The 21,602-nt window shown below is 55.0% G+C and overlaps 4 protein-coding genes across 4 annotated transcripts; 2 read left to right on the forward strand and 2 right to left on the reverse strand.

Moving 5' to 3' along the window:
* Window positions 1-6,240: 6,240 nt before the first annotated feature.
* On the forward strand, window positions 6,241-7,588 carry TRIREDRAFT_121226 (uncharacterized protein; the record flags this gene model as incomplete). Its single annotated transcript, XM_006964116.1, has 2 exons — window positions 6,241-6,748; window positions 6,828-7,588. The coding sequence occupies 2 exons, from the start codon at window positions 6,241-6,243 to the stop codon at window positions 7,586-7,588; spliced, it is 1,269 nt and encodes a 422-aa protein (XP_006964178.1).
* A 1,012-nt stretch (window positions 7,589-8,600) lies between these two features.
* Window positions 8,601-10,479, forward strand: TRIREDRAFT_121227 (glycosyltransferase family 2). Its single transcript, XM_006964117.1, has 3 exons — window positions 8,601-9,025; window positions 9,132-9,851; window positions 9,940-10,479. Exons 1-3 carry the CDS (start codon window positions 8,906-8,908, stop codon window positions 10,339-10,341), a joined length of 1,242 nt encoding a protein of 413 aa, XP_006964179.1. The 5' UTR covers window positions 8,601-8,905; the 3' UTR covers window positions 10,342-10,479.
* Window positions 10,480-10,627: 148 nt separating this feature from the next.
* On the reverse strand, window positions 10,628-12,650 carry TRIREDRAFT_121230 (squalene monooxygenase-like protein). Its single transcript, XM_006964261.1, has one exon. It carries the CDS (start codon window positions 12,556-12,558, stop codon window positions 11,062-11,064), a length of 1,497 nt encoding a protein of 498 aa, XP_006964323.1. The 5' UTR covers window positions 12,559-12,650; the 3' UTR covers window positions 10,628-11,061.
* A 739-nt stretch (window positions 12,651-13,389) lies between these two features.
* TRIREDRAFT_76852 (glycoside hydrolase family 2) lies at window positions 13,390-15,816 on the reverse strand. The gene is made up of 7 exons (XM_006964262.1): window positions 15,218-15,816; window positions 14,922-15,100; window positions 14,438-14,844; window positions 14,178-14,363; window positions 13,976-14,119; window positions 13,777-13,907; window positions 13,390-13,685 (listed from the first exon to the last, which is right to left on the reverse strand). Exons 1-7 carry the CDS (start codon window positions 15,739-15,741, stop codon window positions 13,406-13,408), a joined length of 1,851 nt encoding a protein of 616 aa, XP_006964324.1. The 5' UTR covers window positions 15,742-15,816; the 3' UTR covers window positions 13,390-13,405.
* Between the last annotated feature and the right edge of the window lie 5,786 nt (window positions 15,817-21,602).

A 21,602-nucleotide genomic window follows, 5' to 3' on the forward strand; every position in this document is an offset into this window, starting at 1 on the left:
GCCAATATCAAACAATCATACTTGTACACTACGCTGGCGTATGCATATGCTGCTACGAAATCTTACGCTCTCCGTCTCACCTCGCTACGGCAGTATGTCCCTGACCGTTGGCCCATGCAGTTGAGTATGTATGTATTGGTACTGCCAAAGTGTTATCTGGAGGCGTTCGCCTGTACGCCAGGCTGGACTCGGACCCTGGCCCTCGAGCAGGGTTGATGCGGGCCTTGATAGATGGAGAGCCGTGAGCCACCAAGGGAGGTCTAGCATCTTTCCGGCACATGCAAACCCTGGACATTGTTCTGGCAACCGAGTGCAATCATCCACGAGTACTGGGAACTACTACATGGTCACTTCGGAGCCCTGGATCTTGCAGCTGGGATCCTCACATAGGGGTAGCATAATAGAAGAATGGGCGGCGATCAAGATCCCCTGCCTCTCTGCTGAACCCTCTAATAAAGAAAAATTCATCAGTATTTGAATGGAAAAATTAATATAAAGCTGCCTTGCAAGAATTGCAGTGCACTTGCCAAGGTGTTGGCACTGGCATCAAGGCTAGGAACGAGGTCACATCGTGATACTGGCCTTATCTCTTCCTCCGTGCAGGCGCAAGTCCCAAGCAAGATAACACCATCGATGCTGTGGAACAGCGAGGCCCGAATAGCTGCTCAAGGCTGTCATTTGCATCATATGGCACTATATGCTCGCCGGGAACATTGAAGACGGTTGGTTATTTCGGGAACCTGCACCCCCACGTCCCCTCCCAGGTTGAGGTGCGAAGCCCCCTTCTTGGCAATCTCCTACATGTAAGCGCGATGGAATATCGTCAATTTGCTAATATCTCACATATTAGAAGTGTCTGCCTGCTTGCCTGGTGGTATTCGGCATCTGGCTATTCCGAGTTGCTCTGGTCGGCATCCATATCGACCTCGAACGGGCCATTCGAGGTCAGATGGCTTTGACTGGGCTGCATGGATGGAGCAAGGCCGGCCTCTTGCATGTGAGAGATCTGTTGGAAGACCACGAGGACGGAGTACAATCTTTGTCCTTCCCAACTTGCGACCCAAGGTAGTGCCTTGCTTCGTATGAGATGAGGATTTCAGACGATTTGCGTTGAGGCCCGGCAGGGAACGGAAGCCGCGCCCGCTGATTGCTGCTCTCTTCACGACAATGTCGTGCTGCATGATTCGGTATCTGGCTATCCAGAGAACCTCTCTACCCAGGCACCGTAGGTATGTAAGGTAGATACTCTCTGCAGAACAAAGTACAGTACATGCGCAGGATGGAGTCGTTTGGCGGTGGTTGACAGCTCAGTCGCTTCCAGTCTCACCCACAGAAACTGCCACGTTCCTTGTGGCGTTGTGATAGAGGCTGCTGCTGGAAGCCTACCAGCCTCCAACATCCAATGATAGCGTTCCTGGTCTCTGCCTTATCACAGAGCCAAGCGGCAGAGCGGCACCTTTCCTCCTTGAGTCTCCCTTTGCTTCTCAGCTGGCATCGAAAGACCCGGTTTTCGCTGGCAGCGGTCCACCGTGCTAGGGTAGAGAGCAGCTTCTTCCGATAGGGGGGGACGGCAGAGAAGATGGAGGAGAGAGACCAGTGAGCGAGCACCTCGTACATATGTATACACATGATTCCTGTATGAGAGCACGGCCGCGTCACCAGCGACGCTTGGGGGGCTTTCTACCTGACATGCCTGATCGTTGAAATCGAGACCAGATGCCTACGATGGATGTAAAGTCGCATCGCCAAGTACGGGCACCGCATACCTCAACGTGCAAGAAGCATGGGGTCAGGGCCTCAATGCATCATCGTTCCATGTCAAAGCTCCGGCACTGCTTCGTGATAGTACTACCTTACCTCAAGCCACTTGGCTTGCTGCATGGCAGGAGGGATGCCGTACCTAGGTACATGTATGAAGTGGCATCTACCTGATGCCACGGAGATCCCAGGTTGGTTCGGAGCCACGGAGGTTGCCGTAAACTCCCTTGTTGCTATTTGTTCACGTCGGCTGATTTAGCGTGCGTGCGGCTGGACTGACGGCGCTATCCCGCCCACTCAATATTGACAGGGATCGAGCACGTTTCGCTGGCCTCGATGAATTCAGGAACTCCAAAGTTTGATGCCTCTCAGCTCTGCCAAGCCGCGTATGTAGCTTGTTGGAGCGGGAATTCAGCCAAGAAAGCCATTGCAGGGCTCCCGTAAGCGCCTACCCAAGGTACGCTATGCAATTCGGACTACTACCTACGAGGTCGGGGGTAGTTTTGCAGCAGACTTGCAGCCACTATTTTTATCCAGCAGAGTGCCTTTAGACTATGGCTCTTGCGAATAACCATTTCATGCTGTTTTTTAAGGAATTATGTTACAGCTGCCAGACTTTTACTACTGAAAATTATTACGCAAGCCTTTCTCCACCATTCTAGGCTCAAAATCATTACACAATATGCATTATAACGAATGAAAAGTGTTGCGGAAGAGGCCTTGCTCTAAAGGCACTCTGCTGGACAAAAATGATGGCTGCAAGTCTGCTGCAAAACTACCCCCGGCCTCCTAGGTACAGGTATGGACCGCTATAGCATCCATCGTACCAAGTACTTACTGCTGCTATCATCGGACAGCATGATGCTGGACAGAGTGCCGCTGGTTGGAAGTCGCTGGCATGTCGGCTTTTCCACTCGGGCATCAGGTCGCTCGCGATCCGGGGGATGATTGGTAACGAGCGCGCAGCTTATACGGAGAGCTGCTCGCACATGATAGGCAGCCGCTTGGGGGGGTTGGGGGGTCCGTGAGCGGAATACGAGATGGCGAGCAACAGTTGCTGCAGCTGGTTCTGGGGCCTTCCTTGCTTTTTGGAGCCAGAGAAGCAGCTTTTCGGCGTCACCATACCTGCTGCAGGCGTTGATTTGCTGCTCGGCGCTGCGGGCGGTGGAACTTGACGACATGGACAAAGGGCATAGGGTATTGATAGCGGATGGGCGAGACGCGGGGGTGGAAGATAGCGAAATGCGGGCGAAGGGCACAAAGTTGATAATTCTCGTCTGCGATGCTGATCTGAATAGAGTCTTGCGCTTCCTAGGTACTTGGATGTTGTAGTTGCGACAGCGAGCGAGCGATTCTGTACATGTATATGTCAGATGAATGAGATATGGAGCTGGGGGGCGGAGATGGTTGTCAGACCCAAACTGGTCTATCCAGGTGAGGTGTTTCACAATTCGACGACAGAAAGGGGAACATGACCAATTCCGTGTGGCCATTGGGTGATCAGGTGAGCCCTTGGGGGTTAATGGTTGCTCTGTAGCCTCAGGTACTAATTGAAGTGAAAATGGTGGTGGTGGCGATGCTTTTTGATTGTGCATGGAAATATTGATTGCTCCTGGTGGTGTTTGACGAAAGAGCCGTGTGTCGCCGCCCATTGAGAAAGATTTACGAGGTCTCTACTTCTTCTCTACAAAACTCGACCTCACCTGGGTAGGTAGGTAGCTTCTGGGGCACCTGCCTACCTAGGGATCTTACCATCTCGTCCCAGTGGGATTTGTTCGATGACCAATATCACCAATATAAGGTAGGCACTATCCGCACATAAACAGTCTCGACGTCAATATCAAGAGACAACTCACAGAGTCCCACCGCCATCAATCGGGGTACCTGGGCCTGGCCTCGCTAGTGGGATCGCATCGCCAGTTTTTACGCTTTGCGCGGAAGCTTTTAGCGCGCCATTTCTTGTCTAGTGCCTAGTCCAGCGGGCTGCCGCCGCCCCGAACGGTGACGGTAACGGCTTTGGGGCAGTCGCTGGCAGGGGCCTACCTGCCCAACGACCTACCCATCTGGACCGTGGCTTCCAGTCTCCAGTTCGAATCTCACAGGTACCAGCACTTGATGGCAGGTTAGCGGGCAATTGACTTTGAAAGGGACCCTCCTTCTCTCTATCGTGTTCAGGTACGAGTACGAGTCATAATTGCGAGGCAGTTCAAGGTTGTCAACCACGTTGAAGATGAATCATGGCGTCTCCTTGTCTCACCCTCTACATACTCCTCCAACAATGAGGCCATTGTTCGAGTGAGACATGGCGGATCAGAGAAGACAAAAAGATAAGACCCCAAACACGGGACTTATGTATGGGTGCTAGTAGTGCAGTTGCTGGCCGTTGTCGTGCGTTGGCGTCATCGGAATCCCTCAGCTACCTGTTGTGGTAGGAAACCTTGAAAACAGTCACCTTACTTTGGGTACCTCGAGAAGTTAACTTGAAGGTGAGACTAGTCACCAGGCTGTTCCGAGCCCCAAATGTCTGATAAAGCCAGAGGTGTCGATGACGCTGCATGGCGAACAGACGGGTTTGCACAGCTACAGGTAGGTACTGTCCGGTAATGTGGATATAATCACTACATACCTACGAGCACTGCAGGCATCATGTAGCGGTGCCCGGCGTCGGTCCCAGGATCTCTGGATGCGGAACGAAGTACCGGGCTACTTTAGGTACTAAGGTAACTGCCCTAACTTCTTCGTACAGCCTTCCTGCAACCACGTGTGCCACCGGCCTGCAAGAGTCTTACGACGCATCCCTCGAGTCAGCCGCATTTGCATCTCTCCTCTGGCAAACGGCTATGCCCTTGGCCAACCACCTGCGCCCCCCGTTGCAAGCCATCTCATCTGCTAAAAGCGAGGGAGGTAAATTGTTCAGGCTGTACAGTACATCTCTCGGTGCTCTCTTCCCTGTTATCAGGTACCTAGCCAACTGGAAGTGGCCGGCAAGGCGTCTCCGTAGCCGTACATACAGGATGCATACATGCATGTACAAATCTACTAAGATGAGGTAGTTACTTATCTACCTTAGGTACCGTAATGTCTAGGTACCAGGTAGGTAGGTACCTTATAGAGGACCCTTGTCTCTCAGCTGCGCCCAGCACTCGACGCTTAGGCGCACAGAGTGCAACTATTCTCGCTCCCATCTGCACTGCATCGGCACTGCATCAGCAGCCCCCGATTCTCCAGATATCCAGTGCCATCCATACCTCTTTGCCTCGTATACATAGGGCCCTTTTCCTCCGAATTCGTACCTTGCCCTCATGCCTCTGTATGCCTTTGCAGCAGCTACCTATCTCATACTGGGCCCCCTCTCTTCCCCGACCTAGGTACCTACTTTACTTTACTCAGTCACCCACTCGCCCCCCTCTCTCACTCGTCTCCTCGTCTTCTTCTCTCTTCATACGCCATCCTCGGCAACCCGCACCGAGGATCCCTCCCCCCAATCTGCGCGTCGTATTTTTCAGCTCCCCAGGGGTTCGATTTCCCTCTCCTACTTGGCATATGTAGGGCTGGGGCTCAACACCGATCCGTTTCCTTCGCTCCTCTTCCTCCGCATATCTTGACTGCTCTTCTCCCCCTCCTGCCCTTTGATCTGCTTTCTATTCTTGGTTCCGTGTCTCAACTCCCATAGCCCGGGCTTACCCAAGCCGAACCACACCACCACGCCCTAGGTCGTGCTCTCAAACCCGGCTCCGACGCCTGCTTCCAAGGCGAGCAAGACCCGTCTTGCGCTCGATCCGTCGAATAGAGAGAGTCCCGGTCCATTATCTCATCCCTCGCATCTCATCCGATCCACCCACTCACTTACATATAAGCCGCCCCTCTGCCTCTCCGTATCGTGTGCGGCAAGCTTTCTCCGAAGGCGTGGCCCTAGCCGATACCTATCAAGCTACCTCGCATTGCCATTCTCCTCTGGTTGGATACAAATACCGCTTCGACAATCGCCTTGTCGAATTGGACCTCCCATTTCCTTCCACCCTTCCTCTACCTTCCACTACCTGCGTGGACGGAGTAGGAACAACAACGATAGTCCCTACAATCACCATCGTCATCTTGGTACCCTCCAACGACGACGAGATCAACAACCCTCCCAGCCCCGTCACCACTGCCCTGGACCAGTCATCCGTCAGATCTGCATCGACGCTCGACATATCAACATCTGTTGCATCACTCCCCTCTCTTCCGGAGCTTACATATTGAGCGGAGCCACCCTCTCGCTGCTGCTCGCATTCCTACCCTGTTAGCTTACCTACCTTACCTATTCTACCATACCCCGGTTACTTTAACACCACCACCAACGGACCGACCTGTTGCACCACACACATACAACTATATATCCAGGGCCTGTGAACCTTGAGGACACTGTGATCGAGTCCGTCTTGCCTGTGGGAGCACGGCCAGTGACAGAAGGAGAATTGCCACGCAGGAGCCACAGTCAAGATGTCCATCTTCTCGCGCATGAAGAAGAGCCGCCAGCAGGCCAAGGAGCACAATGCCAAGCTTGCCGAGCAGGAGAAGAAGGAGAATACAGAAAAGACGCCCTACCGGCATGTCCCCACGCACGCGGCCACGGATGCCATCGCCAGCGCGCCGCCCAGCTGGCGAGAGGCCGACCGGCAGAAGATCCAGGAGCAGAACCGGCGGAGGAGTGCCATGGCGGCGTCGGGCCATCACATGAACATGCCGGGCGCGCCTCGCGTGGGCAGCAGCCTGTCACACGTCTCGTACCCAACGGACAAGAGTGCCACGCCCATGCGCATGCCCCGAGCGTACAGCTACACAGGCGTGTCGCCCTACTCGGCAAGCTACAGCCGCGACGTCGCCCACTCGATGCCCGACGTTGGCTCGCAGTTCACGGCCTATGCCGCCTCGACCAAAGGCAAGGAGGCCGTCCGGGTGTCCGTCTCTGGCTACAGCACGCCCCGGACCAGCCCAACGTCCTCGCAAGGTTCGTCGCCGCTGTCCTCCGCTACTGCCTCTGTGCGCCTTGATCCGCAAGATGCTAACCAGCTTCTTCCGACGCCCAGAAGAATCAGAGAGCTCCAGCGGCTCTACGAGTTCGCAAGATGACCTCGAGATGAGGCTCGCGCGCCCCCCCGTGGTGCGGGCTCCGCCGCCCCTTACAGCAGCTGTCGGCAAGGCAGGTCGTCGACCGCGTGCCGGCCACCGCCGCCCGTCCGACTCATCCATTGAGCGAATCGCCATGGCAAACTCGGCCAAGGGGGCCGCTCGGGAGTCCCGCCCGCCCACGTCCATGAGGGGCTTCGCCTCCATCGCGCCCATTGTTAATGCGCCCGCTCCAGTTGTACGGACATACACTCATCCGCAACTGGAACTGCCGGGCTCGCTGGAGACGTCTGAATATTCGCTTTCAAGCTCTATCAACGCCAGTCTCAACACCTCTGCCACGACCCTGACTTCCGCTTCCGCCCCTCTGTCGACGGACAGCAGCCCCTCCCCGGAACACAATGGGACGCACTCCAAGGAGCGCAAGGCCGCGAAAGTCACTCGCTTCACGGAGCTGGAGCGGATTGAGTCTGGTGCCGAAGCGGTGGCTGCTGCACCTCCCAAGACCGACCAAACTGTGGCTCCCACCCCCGCTGCTGCCCCAACTTCCACTGCCGCCCCTGTGGTGAGGCAGGCCATCGTCATCAACGTGTTCCCTGAAGAGGATTCAATCCCCGAGCCTGAGAGTGTCAAAAAGTCCAAAAGATTCTCCAAGAGCGGAGGCAAGCTGTCGAAGAAGTCTCGCTGGGCTAGCTCCAAAGCGCCGGCTGTCACTGTTTGACCATGCCTTATCTCGACATTTTGTCTGCCTCTTCCTCTCGCCGAATATGGCCTTCTTTTGCATTGTCGCGTAGTTGAATATGGACCAAGCCAAGCCTGCGTTTATGGTTTCTCCTTTGTCTTTCATCGGCCGATTGGTTTGGGAACATATAAAGAGTATAGGGATTCTGGAGTTTTCTTTCTTTTCTTTTTTTTTTCGGTCTTTTCTTCCTGTCAAACTGTCTTTGGCATGTCCTGCAGATCAGCGACAACGACCGGCTCCCGGCGCGGAGCCCGTCTTCCAAGCTTCACCAGCACCGAGCAAGGAATGTTTTGGTGGCATAAAGAGGGCCACTCCTTTACGATGACATGAAGGATTGCTTGTTGGAATAGAAGAAGACAGCACACACACACACACACACACACACACATAAGTGTATACGTACAAGTGCACACACGCGCCTTTGAATCAGCGATCAGCCTTTCTCTTTTCTCCTCCTTGGACACTTTCATGTACTGATTCTGGGTAGGCAGGTATCTATTTTTAATTGGGTGCTTCGATACATTGGAAGGGATATCAATTGGCAAGCTGTGTTTTTATCTCCCTCTCATGTTATTTTCCGTTCTGAATATCTGTTTCCACATCTTTAGCTGAGCTTGGAAATTCATCTTTGACATTCGACATTCGCACCATACCTTGAATACATTTTGACGAATTTCTTTTGCTTCGTTCATTGCAGAAAACTGCTGCCCTTTGTTGATGTGATCTGATAATATCTACTAACCTAGGTCATCTTGGGTAGAGAGATGCGTTGGTCGCCGATTGGCAGATGACTGATAAGCGACCAACTGATTGATACGTACCTAGGTCACAGCGCTCTTCATCGCCCACTGAAGCCGTCACCTCCACTGAACGGGACCGCTACGAGCCGAACCCGCCGCCCGTGATTGGCCAGCCTTGCCCCGTATGGAGACGGAACATACAGCTCCCTGCGACCCTGCCTGCGACCCTGCACCTCGAACTGAACTGTGGCCTCACTGCTGGCAGCTGCAAGATTCCAGCGCTCGTCATCAGCCATTCGCCAGGCGTTCTCACATTCTTTTCACCTGGCATCTTTCTTTTTTCTCTTGCAGGTGCAGGTTCAGTTCTTTTCCACTTGTCACCTTTCCTTTCTTTCCTTTCTTTTCTCCCTTGCAGTCCCCTTCTTTCTCGTCTTTTACCTTTGATTCTACCTGTACTTTCTCTTCCAAACGCATGCGCGGCCTCATCTGATTCGTCCATTCCTCCTGCATCTCGCTTTTGCGGCGAGGCGAGGCAAGCCCAGCGCCGACGCCGAAAATGCATCTCGCGACAACGCTGCTCGAGCTTCCTGCCCCCCTCTGGGCCTGGATCCGAGCGACTCCAGTGTACATCCTCCTCGGCCTCTTCCTCGCGCTGGTTCTGGTGGGACTCTTCGGTGTATGCGACCTCCCTCTCCCTCCCAATTCCAACAATTGCGTTCCTCGTCGTTTCCCCCCTTCCTTTTTTTCACCTTTGTGAGGCTGTGACTGACCTTGGCGCGAAGCTCTTTGTACTCCTCCACCTCGTCGCCCCGAAGCCTCGCCCGGTTCTTCCCTCGGAAAAGACATACATCACCAGTGGCCCTTCGGGCAAGACGACGCCGCGTCCTCTTCCCTGCTGGTACGATCGATGGCTCGCAGAACGCCGCCTCAGCGAGCAGCGTGTTCGCCCCGAGCAGGCGTTCCCAACACCCGATGTCGGCTCCATCGAGCCCGCCGAGCTCCTCCTCAGCGTCGTCTTCCCCGCGTATAACGAGCAGGACCGTGTCATTCCGACGCTCGAAGAAGCCGTCGAGTACCTGGACAAGCACTTTGGACGCAGCGCCGGCGCCAAGAACCCTGCTGTGCCGGTCAAGAAGCGGCATGCGCCAAGTGTTGCTGATCCCAAGGAGCGAGGCCTCAGCGGTTACGAAATCATTGTTGTTGACGACGGAAGCCGCGACAAGACGGTCGATGTGGTGCTCGACTTTGCGCAGAAGAATGGCCTCCATGATACGCTGCGGGTTGTGTCTCTGGTCAAGAATCGGGGCAAGGGCGGTGGTGTAACTCACGGCCTTCGCCACGTGCGTGGCGAGTACGCCTTGTTTGCCGACGCCGACGGCGCATCGCGGTTCAGCGACGTGGCCAAGCTGATTGAGGGCGTCGAGGAGGTTGTTGACGGCTCCCGTCGGGGAGTTGCCATTGGCAGCCGTGCCCATCTCGTAGGTAGTGAGGCAGTCGTCAAGGTTCGTTGCTTTGGTCACCCATCGCTTGCTAAACGGATAATTCATCTGTGGTCCCGTCGTGTTTGCTAAACGCCCCTCGTCTTGGTAGCGCTCTGCCCTCCGAAACTTTCTCATGCGGTCATTCCACCTCGTCCTCACCATCCTCACGCCTCCGGCCACCTCCCGGATCCGCGACACCCAATGCGGCTTCAAGCTCTTTACCCGCGCTTCACTGCCGCACATCGTTCCCTACATGCATACCGAAGGCTGGATCTTCGATATCGAGATGCTGATGCTTGCCGAGTCCGCACCCGCCACCCCCGTCTTGGGCAGCGACGGCAGTGTTATTGGCACTAGTCCTGGCATCAAAGTCGCCGAGGTGCCCATCCAGTGGCACGAGGTGGGCGGCAGCAAGCTGAACGTAATCCAGGATAGCATCAAGATGGCCATTGGATTGGCCGTATTGAGGGCCAGTTGGATGATGGGCGTGTATAGGAGGCGCCTCACTTGAGACTTGGAGCCCGTGGAAATCGACAATCAGTAGGGGTTGATGGATAAATCCGCGGCAGATAAAGCACACATCCATGTGTATGCCTTTTAAAATAGATGGCCATGTCTAGCCATGTGAAACCTTCTTACATGGTTGCTGCCACAGGGAGCTTGATTGACGAGGAGTCAACCAGTTCATGATGGTATCTATAGTGTATACTGCCAAGACTCCCTCGGATCGCAGCATAAACTCCGCATAAAGACTACACGATTCACACCATGGAGAGGTTGAGAGAAATACATACATGATCGAATAAGTATTACAATTACCGTCTAATGTCTCTAGCATCTTGCTCTAGCCATAACTGCGTGAAAAAACCATTTGCTCATCCAAAGCTCGGCGCCATCGCCCTCCTTGCCCAAACCTCCTCTGCTGCTTTTCTATGGTACCTAGATGGCGTATCAAGATCACCCACCGGTCATGCCGTCTAGCAAGATCTCATGTCGTGCCACATCTGTATTATATAAAGGGGGGAGAGTGAAGTGAGAAATACCAAGCCACATGCATTCGTTTTTGCCAACCGTGTGAAACTCCGCGCGTCGCCTTGTGGCAACGTAAAACAAATCCCAACATCGATGCTCTCATACAAAAGTATATCTATACATATATATATGTATATATATATATATATAGTGAGACAGGAAGAAGACGACTGCCATCGTGCCTGCCAATTGCTTGCTCTTATTGGAAGCCCTCTCGCCAAATGACTGGCAAAAAGACGACGCAAGCCTTCCACAAGATGAGGACGGCATCGATCAGTGCAAGAGGCAGCTTCCAGAAGCCGAGAGGACCACCGATGACGTTGCAGCCGTTCATCCAGATGGCCACGAAGGCGACGTAGAAGAAGTGGTACGCCAGGACGAGCGGGCGCTGGATGATGCCGCCGAGCAGGCCGGCCGGGCCGTCGGTCCACCCGCGGCGGAAGTACTCGAAGCAGCCCATCTGCAGCGCGCGTAGCTGGCGGTCGTTTGCGGCGAAGAGCGAGTACAGTGCCTGCGCGAGCGTGTTGATGATGCTGGTGAAGTTCTTGCGGCGCCAGTACAGCTTGTGCATGGCGTCGCGGATCGCCGCCGTGTCCTCGAGGTTCGGGATGCGGTCCGGGTGGAGTAGCTCGGCGAGCAGCAGGGCGTCGTTGAAGGCGACGGTCATGCCGCCGCCGGTAAGCGGGTGTCGCATGTTGAGCGCGTCGCCGAGGATGACGAGGCCGCTCGGGGTCTGGGGCACCGCAGGGAGCCAGCTGTTGGGCATGCTGCGGGGGATCTTGCCGTCGGCGAGCGCCCGCTCGGCAGCTGGCCGGACGGACTCGGGGAGCGCGGGAATGGCGCAGTTCTGAATGTAGCCGCGGACGCCGCCGGCTTCGGGCGAGGCTTCGGGAATGCCCTGGGGCACGTCGAACAGCGCTCTCGTCTCGTGGGTGCCGATCTGGTAGAGGAGGATGGGGTAGGCGTTGCCGATGATGACGTGGCCGTGGAAGGGCAGCGGTAGCTTCGTGTCGATCAACTCCAGGGCGTAGAACTTGCTCTTGACGACGGGTTTTGTTTCCAGGACTTGCTTCCGGAACTTGGAGTCGTAGCCGTCGGCCACAATGGTGAGCTGGCCAAAGAAGTAGTCGCTCTTCTTCTCCCCAGTCTCCTTGTTCACCGTCGTCCGCGTCTCGACGCCCAGAATCTGATCCGTGTGCTCTCCTCGAATCGTCTTGACAACTTCCGTCTCGACCACGGTGATGTTCTGGTGGCCCAAGCACGCCTTGCGGAGCTGCGTGATGAACTTGCCGTGATGGAAGCCGCATCCTTCTTGCTTCGTTCCGCCCGTCCCCCTCCCTCCCCACGCATGTGTCACTTCACCCTTCTCGTTCAGGCTGGGGTAAGGAATGGCGCACGGCTCTCCATGGTAGATGACGTTGTAGCCGTAGCACGGGATCGCGTCGATATTCTCGACACAGTGGCCCAGGCCCAGCTTCCGCAAGGCCGTCAACCCGCCCGGCTGTAGCAGCTCGCCCACGATCCGATCGGGCTCGTGCAGCCATCTCTCGAGAAGCAGCACAGAGCGTCCCTGGTTTGCGAGCGCGAACGCGGCCGCGCAGCCAAAGACACCGGCACCGACGACGACGACGTCGGCCTCATGGTAGAGGTCGCGCCGCTCGCGCGTGTGCACCTGCGACGTCGATGTTTTCGACATTGAGGTTCTGCAATTGTAGATGGGTCGAGTGATGGAGGCAGAAGGGCGTATGGGGTTGCTCGTTTCGAGTCGAGTTCGTCAAGTCGAGAGTCGAAGACCGCCGCGCAATCCGTCCAAGCGATTTGGGAGGGTATCGAGCACCAACGAGGCTCTCAAGGGAGCCAATGTACAGTCTGCGGTTGTGAAGTGGTCAGGAAACACAAATCGCCGGCTGGGTATTTATTGTAATTTTTGGAGGCTCGTTGTCTGCCTCTTGGACGATGGAATGAACTGTCACAAGCAAGATCCTGTGCAATTGGCTGAATTCACAAGAGCAGAATCAAACTGACTGTCGCATCGGACCCCTGTTCATGACATGACGGATATGCTGAAAAGGAGCTCTATCACATGATTGTGGGACGATGAACTGGCTTCTGATCTCTTCGACTTGCAAACTTTATCAGAACTTGCCTTAGCGGTCAAAGATCCGAATACGATTGCGGGATAGTGGGGTCCAAGGAGGGATGCCTTATGTATTCCAGTGCTGGTCTAGCCACCTTGGGGATAGCGGCTCGCTAGTCCAGGAACTCGGACGACGGGTGGGCAGGAGCAGAGCGGCCTGTTTGCATGTGGCAGGTGGGGTGAGATGGGAGAAATGCTCGATTGTTGGAAGGCAGCATCGACCAGAGTAGATGTCTGAGGCACCACCACAATTTCTACATGCAAAACTTCAATGATGGAACCTCTCCGTCGATGAGCCAGCAGTCAATTTCACTCATCAAACATCCTCAATACAGCATCTATTCGTTGAATTTTCGAAGCGATCAAGCAGCTTGCCATTAGCGCGTGGCGCCACACTGCTGCTCATTCATCGCCTACCTGCCGCAGCGCTGTACAGCTTTTTGATATCGCTCTTCCACTGCCTCGCGTCAGGCCGCAGCACTCGACGATCATACGTGTAGAGACCGTTGACTTCGCCTTCGACGTCGGTCGTCTGTGTCCAGATGCCGCCGCTGCAAGCATAGCGCTCCACCTGCTCGAGAAACTCGCGGAACAGGACGCCCGCGCGGTAGTTGTAAGTAGCCAGATCAGCGTCGACTTCGTACGTCTGGTTGATGGTGTTGATGGCCTCTTGGACATTCCAAAGACTAATAATACTGTTAGGCACTTGGCATCCACAAAATACGCCCTTACTGGACAATACGCCATAAGGGTGCAGAGGAGATATGGAAGACCAACTGTTCGATTGACACGTTGTGGCCGACGCCACCAAACTCGCCCTGGAACCCAATGCGGCTGGGGTCGTACGGAGATGAAGGGGTGGAGTAGAAAGGCGTGCCGCATTGCGGATTGGCGTAATGGTGGTTGTCCTAAGTCATTACGCCTTGGTCAGCCAGCTTCTCTCCTCTGGGAGCTCATCGACATGCAATCGGCTTACTGAGAAATCGCCTGCCCCGTGGTCGTTCCAGCCCGTCGTCGCGTCTATGAGCCTCGTGGGGTCGATGCTGCGCACCAGTTCCACAAGCTTCTCTTCAGGATACGGTGGGCCCCTGAGCTGCCCCCATCCTTCGTTATAGATGACCTACGAATGGCTTGGTCAGTCTCAACTACTATGGGCAGGGTCGTGGGGAAAGACGGACCCATGTCACAATCGACGGGTAGTTCTTATGCTCATTGACCAGTACTTCCAGCTGACGTTGGAACTCCGCCTGTTGGTCCGGGTTAGGAGGCCGACTCCCGTCGTTGGTCAGACTGGGCATGTCCTGGATGACCATCAAACCCATCTCGTCGCAGGCTCGGTAAAACAAGTCCGGCTCAACCTTGATCTGTGACAAACCGCTCATGTCAGCTGTCTACTTGACTGCGTCGTTGGCAACAACCGGATCAACGGGCCACTTACGTGCTTTCTGACGGTGTTGAAGCCCAGCCCCTTGAGCATCTTCAGATCGTATACAAGGGCTTCTCTGTTGGGCGGCACATATAGCCCGTCTGGCCAGAACCCCTGGTCGAGCGTACCAAACATGAAGGTGAACTCTCCGTTCAACAGCGGTCTCTGAATCCCCTTAACTTTTCCAGAGGAGACTGTCCGGAACCCAGTATAACTGGACACCTCATCATCGGCAAGGGTCACTGTCAAATTGTACAGAGTCGGAGAGGATGGGGACCAAAGCTTGGGGTGCTTGACCTTGAACTTGAACTCCTCATCTGAAGGGCCCCTGTGGGAAGCAATAGTTCGACCATCGAGCCCAATAACGGACACTTTGGCCGAGGCTCCTTGCTTCTTCGAACTGTGAACGGTTACGCAAACTAGAGCATTGCGTTAGACGAGACGTGGACTGCCACTACTAGACATCGCCGGGGAGGGCATCCTGATGACTTCATACCTGTTCCATCCATGCCTGCGGCAACGTCAAGCTGTGTGATGTGGTTTGAAGGCACACTCTCCAGCCACACAGATTGCCAGATTCCGGAGCACGACCTGTAGAAGATGTGGCTCGGATTCCGAGTCTGCTTCCCGATCGGAATGACATCCAGGTCGGTGGGATCGTGAACGAAGACAGTTCTGCTTCCTGGTCAATACCTGCTACGAATCCATACACGCATCTTTGCCGTCGGCCAAGCTGGATCTTCTGCTCCTGCTGCTCCAACGCCGTCGAATTACCAGAGGCGGTTGACTTACAAGTCGTTTTCTTCACCAAACTTGACGGAATTGGTGATATCCAATGCGAACCGAAAATATCCTCCGGTGTGGCTCCCGACCTTGGCTCCGTTCACAAACACTACTGCCTCGTAGTCGACGGCCTCAAAGTTTAGGATGACAGCTTGCCCGCTCCAACTGTGCGGTATCTTAAAGCTCGTCGCAAACCACATGTCGGTGATGTTCATGATTTGCAATCCCGAGAGCCCACTCTCGATGCAGGACGGCACGAGCACCTCGCGCTGAAGTGGCCCCCCTGGAGGACTACCGGAGTCGCCTGCCCCAGCCCCGGCGGGCTGAAACGTCCAGATCCCATTGAGGCTTTGCCAGACTTCACGCTGAAGTTGAGGCCGGGGATACTCGGGCCATGGATCCGTGCCCACCTTGTAAGTCCAGTCAGTGTCCAGTGGCGGTTTCTGGACTTTGTAGCTGGCTGGGCTGCCGGTCTGAGCGAAGACAGTTCCAACGCAGGCGAGCGCGAGCAGGCCTGCCGGAAAGAGATGCATTCCGATCGTCGTATCTACCTGTTGAAGAGGGCTTATGGCGTGAAAGAAGTATCAATTCGTGGATATGGACAGATGGGAAGCTCAGCCGAGGACTTCGCAACAGTTCGCAACAACCCTCTGTATCCAGCACTTTGGATTCCATCAGAGACGGGGCAGACTCGTGCTCCTATATACTGCTACGCCATCAGGACAACTCCTCTCATCAAAGTCATTTCCCCTCACTTCCTCTCCTCTTTCTTAGCCCAATGGTACGCTGCATGCGAGCAGCTCCTGTTGTCCCACGATGACTGCTCGCTCTCTACCTCATAGTGACGGGCGGTGTGGAGATGCGTATACCAAACGACCCAAGACACCTATGCAGAGCAACGAGCGATGGAAAGGCCGGGGCGAATCCTATGACATTCGCTTCGTCCTTCCTTGTTGTTGGACTGGGCTTGGAAGAGCATGCTGACATGGAAGAAGCGGAGTCGATGCCGATCAATGCGGAGCAAGACGGGCACCCATGTTCTCCCCGGATTCTCACGATCGTTGCAACAATATCCACGGAGCTCCATATATCTTTGTTAAGCTTAAATGGTTCCCAAGGCGTTGTCCTACCCTTCTTCGTCCTCCAGCCTTCAAGTGAGCCTGGGTTGCGATGGTTTCCCAGTTTTAGGAATATCGCTGTCCTACGGGCTACAAAGTAGTAGAGCCTGCATGGATCCCAAGCTCGTCGCAAGGATAGGTTGGCTGAGTTACATCGTGCAACCGGCGATCATCTGATGCCACTGGGCAGATGCAGTGAGGGGAGAATCTAAGATGCGAACACGCTTCGTGAAGTGGCATGTTGGTCCAGCATTGCTTCCTAGAGGATGCGACCGATTGGACCGCATAATATTGCTGGACGATTTGAGCCGGTGATAGTGATCTAGATGCATCATGAAGGATTGGCAGCCTTGTCATTGGCAACCGAAGAAATACCCCCAGAGGCAAATTTGTATGTCTTCGCGATTCGCCTCTCGCTGAATAAAGACAACTCGAATTCGATTGCAGCAGACACATCACAACTCGCCGCGTCATTACGGCCGTGGTGCTTCTTGGCAACGATTGGGGCACCCTTAATTGGACACAAATGACATTCGTCTCTCTCTCGAGCTTTGCAATCCTGTTTGTTCCTTTTGTTGACCAATCTATATGGGAACAGTTCACTCTCTTCTTCCATTCTTTCAATAATCTCGACTCTAGATTGCTGCCACTGATCATTAGGAGAAAAGCGGTAGCTTCTATTGAGATCTAAGCCTTTCACCATGCGCCCTTTCGAGGCTCCCAGTAGCCTCGCTTCATGGCTTGGCTCGCCATTGGGCAATCGGTCCGTCTGCAAGGCTTGGCGCTTGATCCTTCACTTACACCTATCCAACTCGCAAAGCACCATTCATCGCTCCAATACAAGGTCTGAGCAAGGGCCTCTGCAACACGTCATAACCTACCTGTATATACGATAAGCGTTGAGGATGAAATTGCCTTCTTCATCATCATTGGAAGTCTTTTTAAAAAATCGGCCAAAAGCGTCTTCGAATGAGGGTAGACGATAGGGGTTCCGCCGTTCCTCTTGCCAACGATCCACATCTTCCTGAGTCAATCTTAATCCCGCGCCCGAAAGATAGGTAGTTGGCTGCTGCTCTCGTCCAGCTGGCGGACGCGGAGTTTGGGACGCCGGTTCTTGAGGCACCGCAGTTTGAGGCACCGCAGTTTGAGGCACCGCCGTTTGAGGCACCGCCGTTTGAGGCACCGCCGTTTGAGGCACCGCCGTTTGAGGCACCGAAGTTTGAGGCACCGAAGTTTGAGGCACCGAAGATTGAAGGACTGCGGGCTGCATCGCCGCAGGGTGAGGCGGCGTGGTTTGGCGGACTCGATTGGATTTTCGTTTCTGAACACCGCCAGATGCCGGGGCTGGTTTAGGTTGCCCGTTTGCTTTTCTGGAAGCCGGAATCCTGGTTGACGCGGTTGGGGTCTTTCTGGGTGCTGGTTGAGCCTTGACAGATGCGGCAATGGGACGCTCGGGTTTGGCAAGTGACGTCTTGCCCTTGGCTCTCTTTGCAGATGGCTGAGGGCCGCTTTGCATCCTTGCTGGAGTAGAACTTGAGGATTGCGGTGCCGTCATCTGCGGCGCTGTGCTTTGTGGTGCTGAGGCTGCAACAGACTGGGCTCCGTACGCAAATTGGTGGCCGATGGCGTCTTCATTAGCAGCTTGCCAGTGTTGACGGGAGACCACCTGGGCGTCGTCCCGGCGTCCCAAACTTCCCCCATTGGCAGCCTGCCAATCCATCTGGGAGCCCTCCTGAACATCACCACCCTGGTAACCGGCTCCTGCCATTCCCCTCTGCCCTACGTTCAGAGGATGGCCAATACGGTCGATCTGGCCGTGATGGACGCTCCCAGTAGGAGGTACCCGAGAGGAAGAATGCGCTTGAAAATTACTATGCGGTGCCGCAGTATTGAACTGATCGTGGCCAGGTGAAACCCCCGTGCTCTGTACTTGTTGGAAGGCTTGTGATTGACCAGTATGCGTGGCTGTCGGCTGCATGCTCTGGGCCTCTTGCGAGGCTGACACCATCTGAGATGATGCGAGGCTAGGGTCAAAGCCGTCTTGGAACTCTAGGCGCTCGTAGGGAAAGAAAAGTCCCAGGCCTTGGGTTTGGTGGGCCAGAACGCTATTGTAGTGAACGGCGGTCTCCTTGGGCAGAGTATCGGATATCTGCGAACCTGCAAGCATCGACGGCTCATGCTTTAGGAGATAGTCGACTAGTTTATTCCCGTAGCTCGGTGTCATCTCGACTATGGCTGATGTCTTCGGAGCATAGAGAGAGCGCGGACCTTGATCTTGGGGAACCTTTGAACCTTCTCTGCCGCCTTTGCGAGCCGAACTGCGAGCGTCACCAGCCGTTGCGGGTTCAACCACCAGCTGCTGCGGAGGCCCCGCGCCGTGTGAGGTCGTCATTGTCTGGCATGTCATTGGCTGTGAGGACATAGCATGCTGCGGAAGGGCAGGGTGGTGTGCAGTTGTTGTTGTTTTTGTTTGCGATGGCTCAGCTGGCCATGGAGTGGCTGGTGAGTTTGAAGCTATCGTGGATTGTGAGGTCACCATCGACCGTGGGGTGGTTTCTGGATTTGCAACATCTGCTTGCTGGGAAGCTGCCACTGGCTGTGCATACACAGGCTGCGGTTGCGAGTTGTAGGGGCATGGAGAATTGCAAAGCAACCAGTCAGGTTTCGAACACGAGGGCTGTGAACAACGCTGGGGGTTCAAGGGTCCTGTGTAGGGAGACTGAGCACCAGAAGACCACGGCTGGGAAGGTTGTGCATCAGGAGGCTGCGTATATGCAGGCTGCGTGTACGCAGACTGGAAGGTGACAGGTGGCTGCGGAGCTGCCATTGCTTGTGACATTCCTGCACTTTGTGGCATTGTTGCCGGGTATGAGGGCGCCGCCAATCGCGGGGCCATTTCTGGCTGTGGAGGGCGTTGTGAAGGCGCAGCCGTCGTTGAATGTACAGTGACTGGTGAGTCTGGAGCTACGGCGCTCTTCAGATTCATGGCCGACTGGCAGCTTGTCACGGAATGTTGAAGATACGCCGGTCGAAGAGCCGTCGTTGGCTGTGGATTGGCATGCTGCCAGCCGGGTGCCTGCTGCGGTTGATTGCTCGTAGTGGCACTCGGTGCTTGCGGTCCAGGATTGGTGGCATTCTCTCTACGCCTGCTATCGGCCTCCTAGCAAGTAATGTCAACAGTTGTCTGGATGAAGGCAGTTTGGTCTTGCTTACGACAGCATTCGGTGCATTGGGATATGCCCGCACCGCATCCCATTCTCCTGGCGTTGGATGCCCAGTGTGATGGTCGGCATATGGTGCTTGTCTACCATTGTGCTCCAGCGGAGCCGTCTGCTCACTGACAGGAGAGTTGAGATTCGCCTGCCAGATATTGTTTTCAGACGGCGTTTCACCCTGTTTATGAGCCCGCAGCGCGTTGACAGCACGATGCGTGACATCGTACACATCTGGAGAGATGTGCACATAGTCATGAGCAGAGGAAGAATACTGCTGAGAATACTGCTGCTGCGTCTCATTTGCTCCAAGCTTGGACGTGCGGTTTGCCGGAGGTAGTTGTCTCGAATTGTGGCCATCAGGGGGGGTTCTCTGCAGCTGACCAAACTTTCTTCCACCCGTCTGACTTCCATTGTACACGCCGGCCGAGGCGTGGCTAGTCGACAGTGTAGAAGCGTTCGAAGAGTCAGGATTCAAGGAGCGATTGACAATCTCCACGCTATAACTCGAATCAGGCGGAATCCATCGAGCAGGTACTGCCGCGGCCTTTTCCGCTTCGGTGAGCAAAGACACATGAACCTGTTTCTCAACAGCGAGGGCCCATTGAAGCCTGACCTTTTGCATATAGTCACGCATGCTAGGGCCCTGATCATGATCCGGCATAGGCATGTCCGAGTCGGGCTCCACGAGCCTCTCCTTCTCAATCTGATGCTGGAGAATGGTCGTGACAGGCATTTGAGCTTTCCTGAGGCTTGGCTGCTGTAGATGGACGACTTAGTCCCTCGGAAGGATGGACAAGAATAGAGACTGCGAGGCAGATAAATGTTCGTCGGCCGCACTCGGCCGTGGTAACAAATCAAGGATGAAATGATTGGGATGTAGAAGGGGGAGAAAGAAAAGAGAGCGAAATTTACTCCTCTTTAAACGATCGCTGCCTGACGGATTTGATAAGTGGGATTAGGAAACAACAGGACATACACATCCGTGTGAGTGATAAACGGCGAGGCGCTGAGGACGGCGAGCAGCAGAACCCTGTCTCAGCCACAGCTCAGGTCAATCGCGATGACGGCCGATATCCGTGACGACAATAAGCAATGATGATGTCTCGAGGTGGTCAAACCGACATTGGGGGCGCCATGTTCCACCCAGCTTCGTTGGAGGTCGGGCAGCCGTGCAAGCAGGCGACTGAAGCAGAGTGCTCTTCGCTGGCAGTCACAAGCCAAACCGGCCCCCCTCCCAGAGATGGTCCATAATAATGATGCTTCGTGATTGCACTTGCACTTGCATTTGCATTGGCTCCTGCTCCTCCACTTGCATTTGCCTTTGCAGATGCCCATGATTCTATTCGTCGTCCTGGCCAAGGATGCAGTGCGTGCTTCGTGCCATGATACCACAGGTTGGCATCGGCAGGGCAGAAATGACCCTCTTCTGGCGGCCACGCAGCGAATGGGGTCCTGAACCCATCCCTGCCGCATGAGCGAGAGACGATGATTGCTGAAGCGGAGCATTCCTTGTCTTCCCACTCCAAATCGGCGTTTACGGAGACATGATTCCCCCCACGCCACAAAGAAAATGCAGCAGTGACAAGTGTCTCTGAACGAGGTTCAGCTGTGTGGGCTTGATGCAAACACACCCCGTCCGGGGACCCTAGTTGGCTTCCCCAGCCCGTCTCTTCACGGCAGAGTCTTGGCCTGGGTCCCGCCTGTCATGGTTGCAGGACGCTCCGGGCTCCCGGGGCTAGTGCCCGTCTCTATTTTAGTTCCCTTGAGCCTAAGCGCAGTGCCTGAGCTCTGTGGAGAGACACGATCGCCTAGACAGTCGTTAGTAAGAGTCTATCCTTCCCTAGGCGGCGATTCTGCCGGGCTGCCGTAAAAACAGAGAGACACAGTGAAGAAGGGGCATGGTCAGAAAGGGATGGGTGGGGGCAGAGAGAGAGATGGATGCTCATGCTTGGGAGAGGGAGAAAACGGAGGCAGAGCCGACCAATACCTGGCGCGAGCGACGTGCAGTAGCATTCAGACGTACCAATAGCGACGAGGCAGGACGCAAGTTGAGGCTGGCTG

Source organism: Trichoderma reesei (genome assembly GCF_000167675.1).
Source record: "Trichoderma reesei QM6a unplaced genomic scaffold TRIREscaffold_6, whole genome shotgun sequence".
NCBI classification, from domain to species: Eukaryota; Fungi; Ascomycota; class Sordariomycetes; order Hypocreales; family Hypocreaceae; genus Trichoderma; species Trichoderma reesei.

Coding starts and splice junctions, on each gene's coding strand:
- TRIREDRAFT_121227 (XM_006964117.1), top strand. CDS start 8,906: ATGCATCTCGCGACAACGCTGCTCGAGCTTCCTGCCCCCCTCTGGGCC. Junction 9,026..9,131: donor TTCTGGTGGGACTCTTCGGT/GTATGCGACCTC, acceptor CTTGGCGCGAAG/CTCTTTGTACTCCTCCACCT. Junction 9,852..9,939: donor GTAGTGAGGCAGTCGTCAAG/GTTCGTTGCTTT, acceptor TCGTCTTGGTAG/CGCTCTGCCCTCCGAAACTT.
- TRIREDRAFT_121230 (XM_006964261.1), bottom strand. CDS start 12,558: ATGTCGAAAACATCGACGTCGCAGGTGCACACGCGCGAGCGGCGCGAC.
- TRIREDRAFT_76852 (XM_006964262.1), bottom strand. CDS start 15,741: ATGCATCTCTTTCCGGCAGGCCTGCTCGCGCTCGCCTGCGTTGGAACT. Junction 15,101..15,217: donor TTTGGTGAAGAAAACGACTT/GTAAGTCAACCG, acceptor ACCAGGAAGCAG/AACTGTCTTCGTTCACGATC. Junction 13,686..13,776: donor CACAACGTGTCAATCGAACA/GTTGGTCTTCCA, acceptor CAGTATTATTAG/TCTTTGGAATGTCCAAGAGG.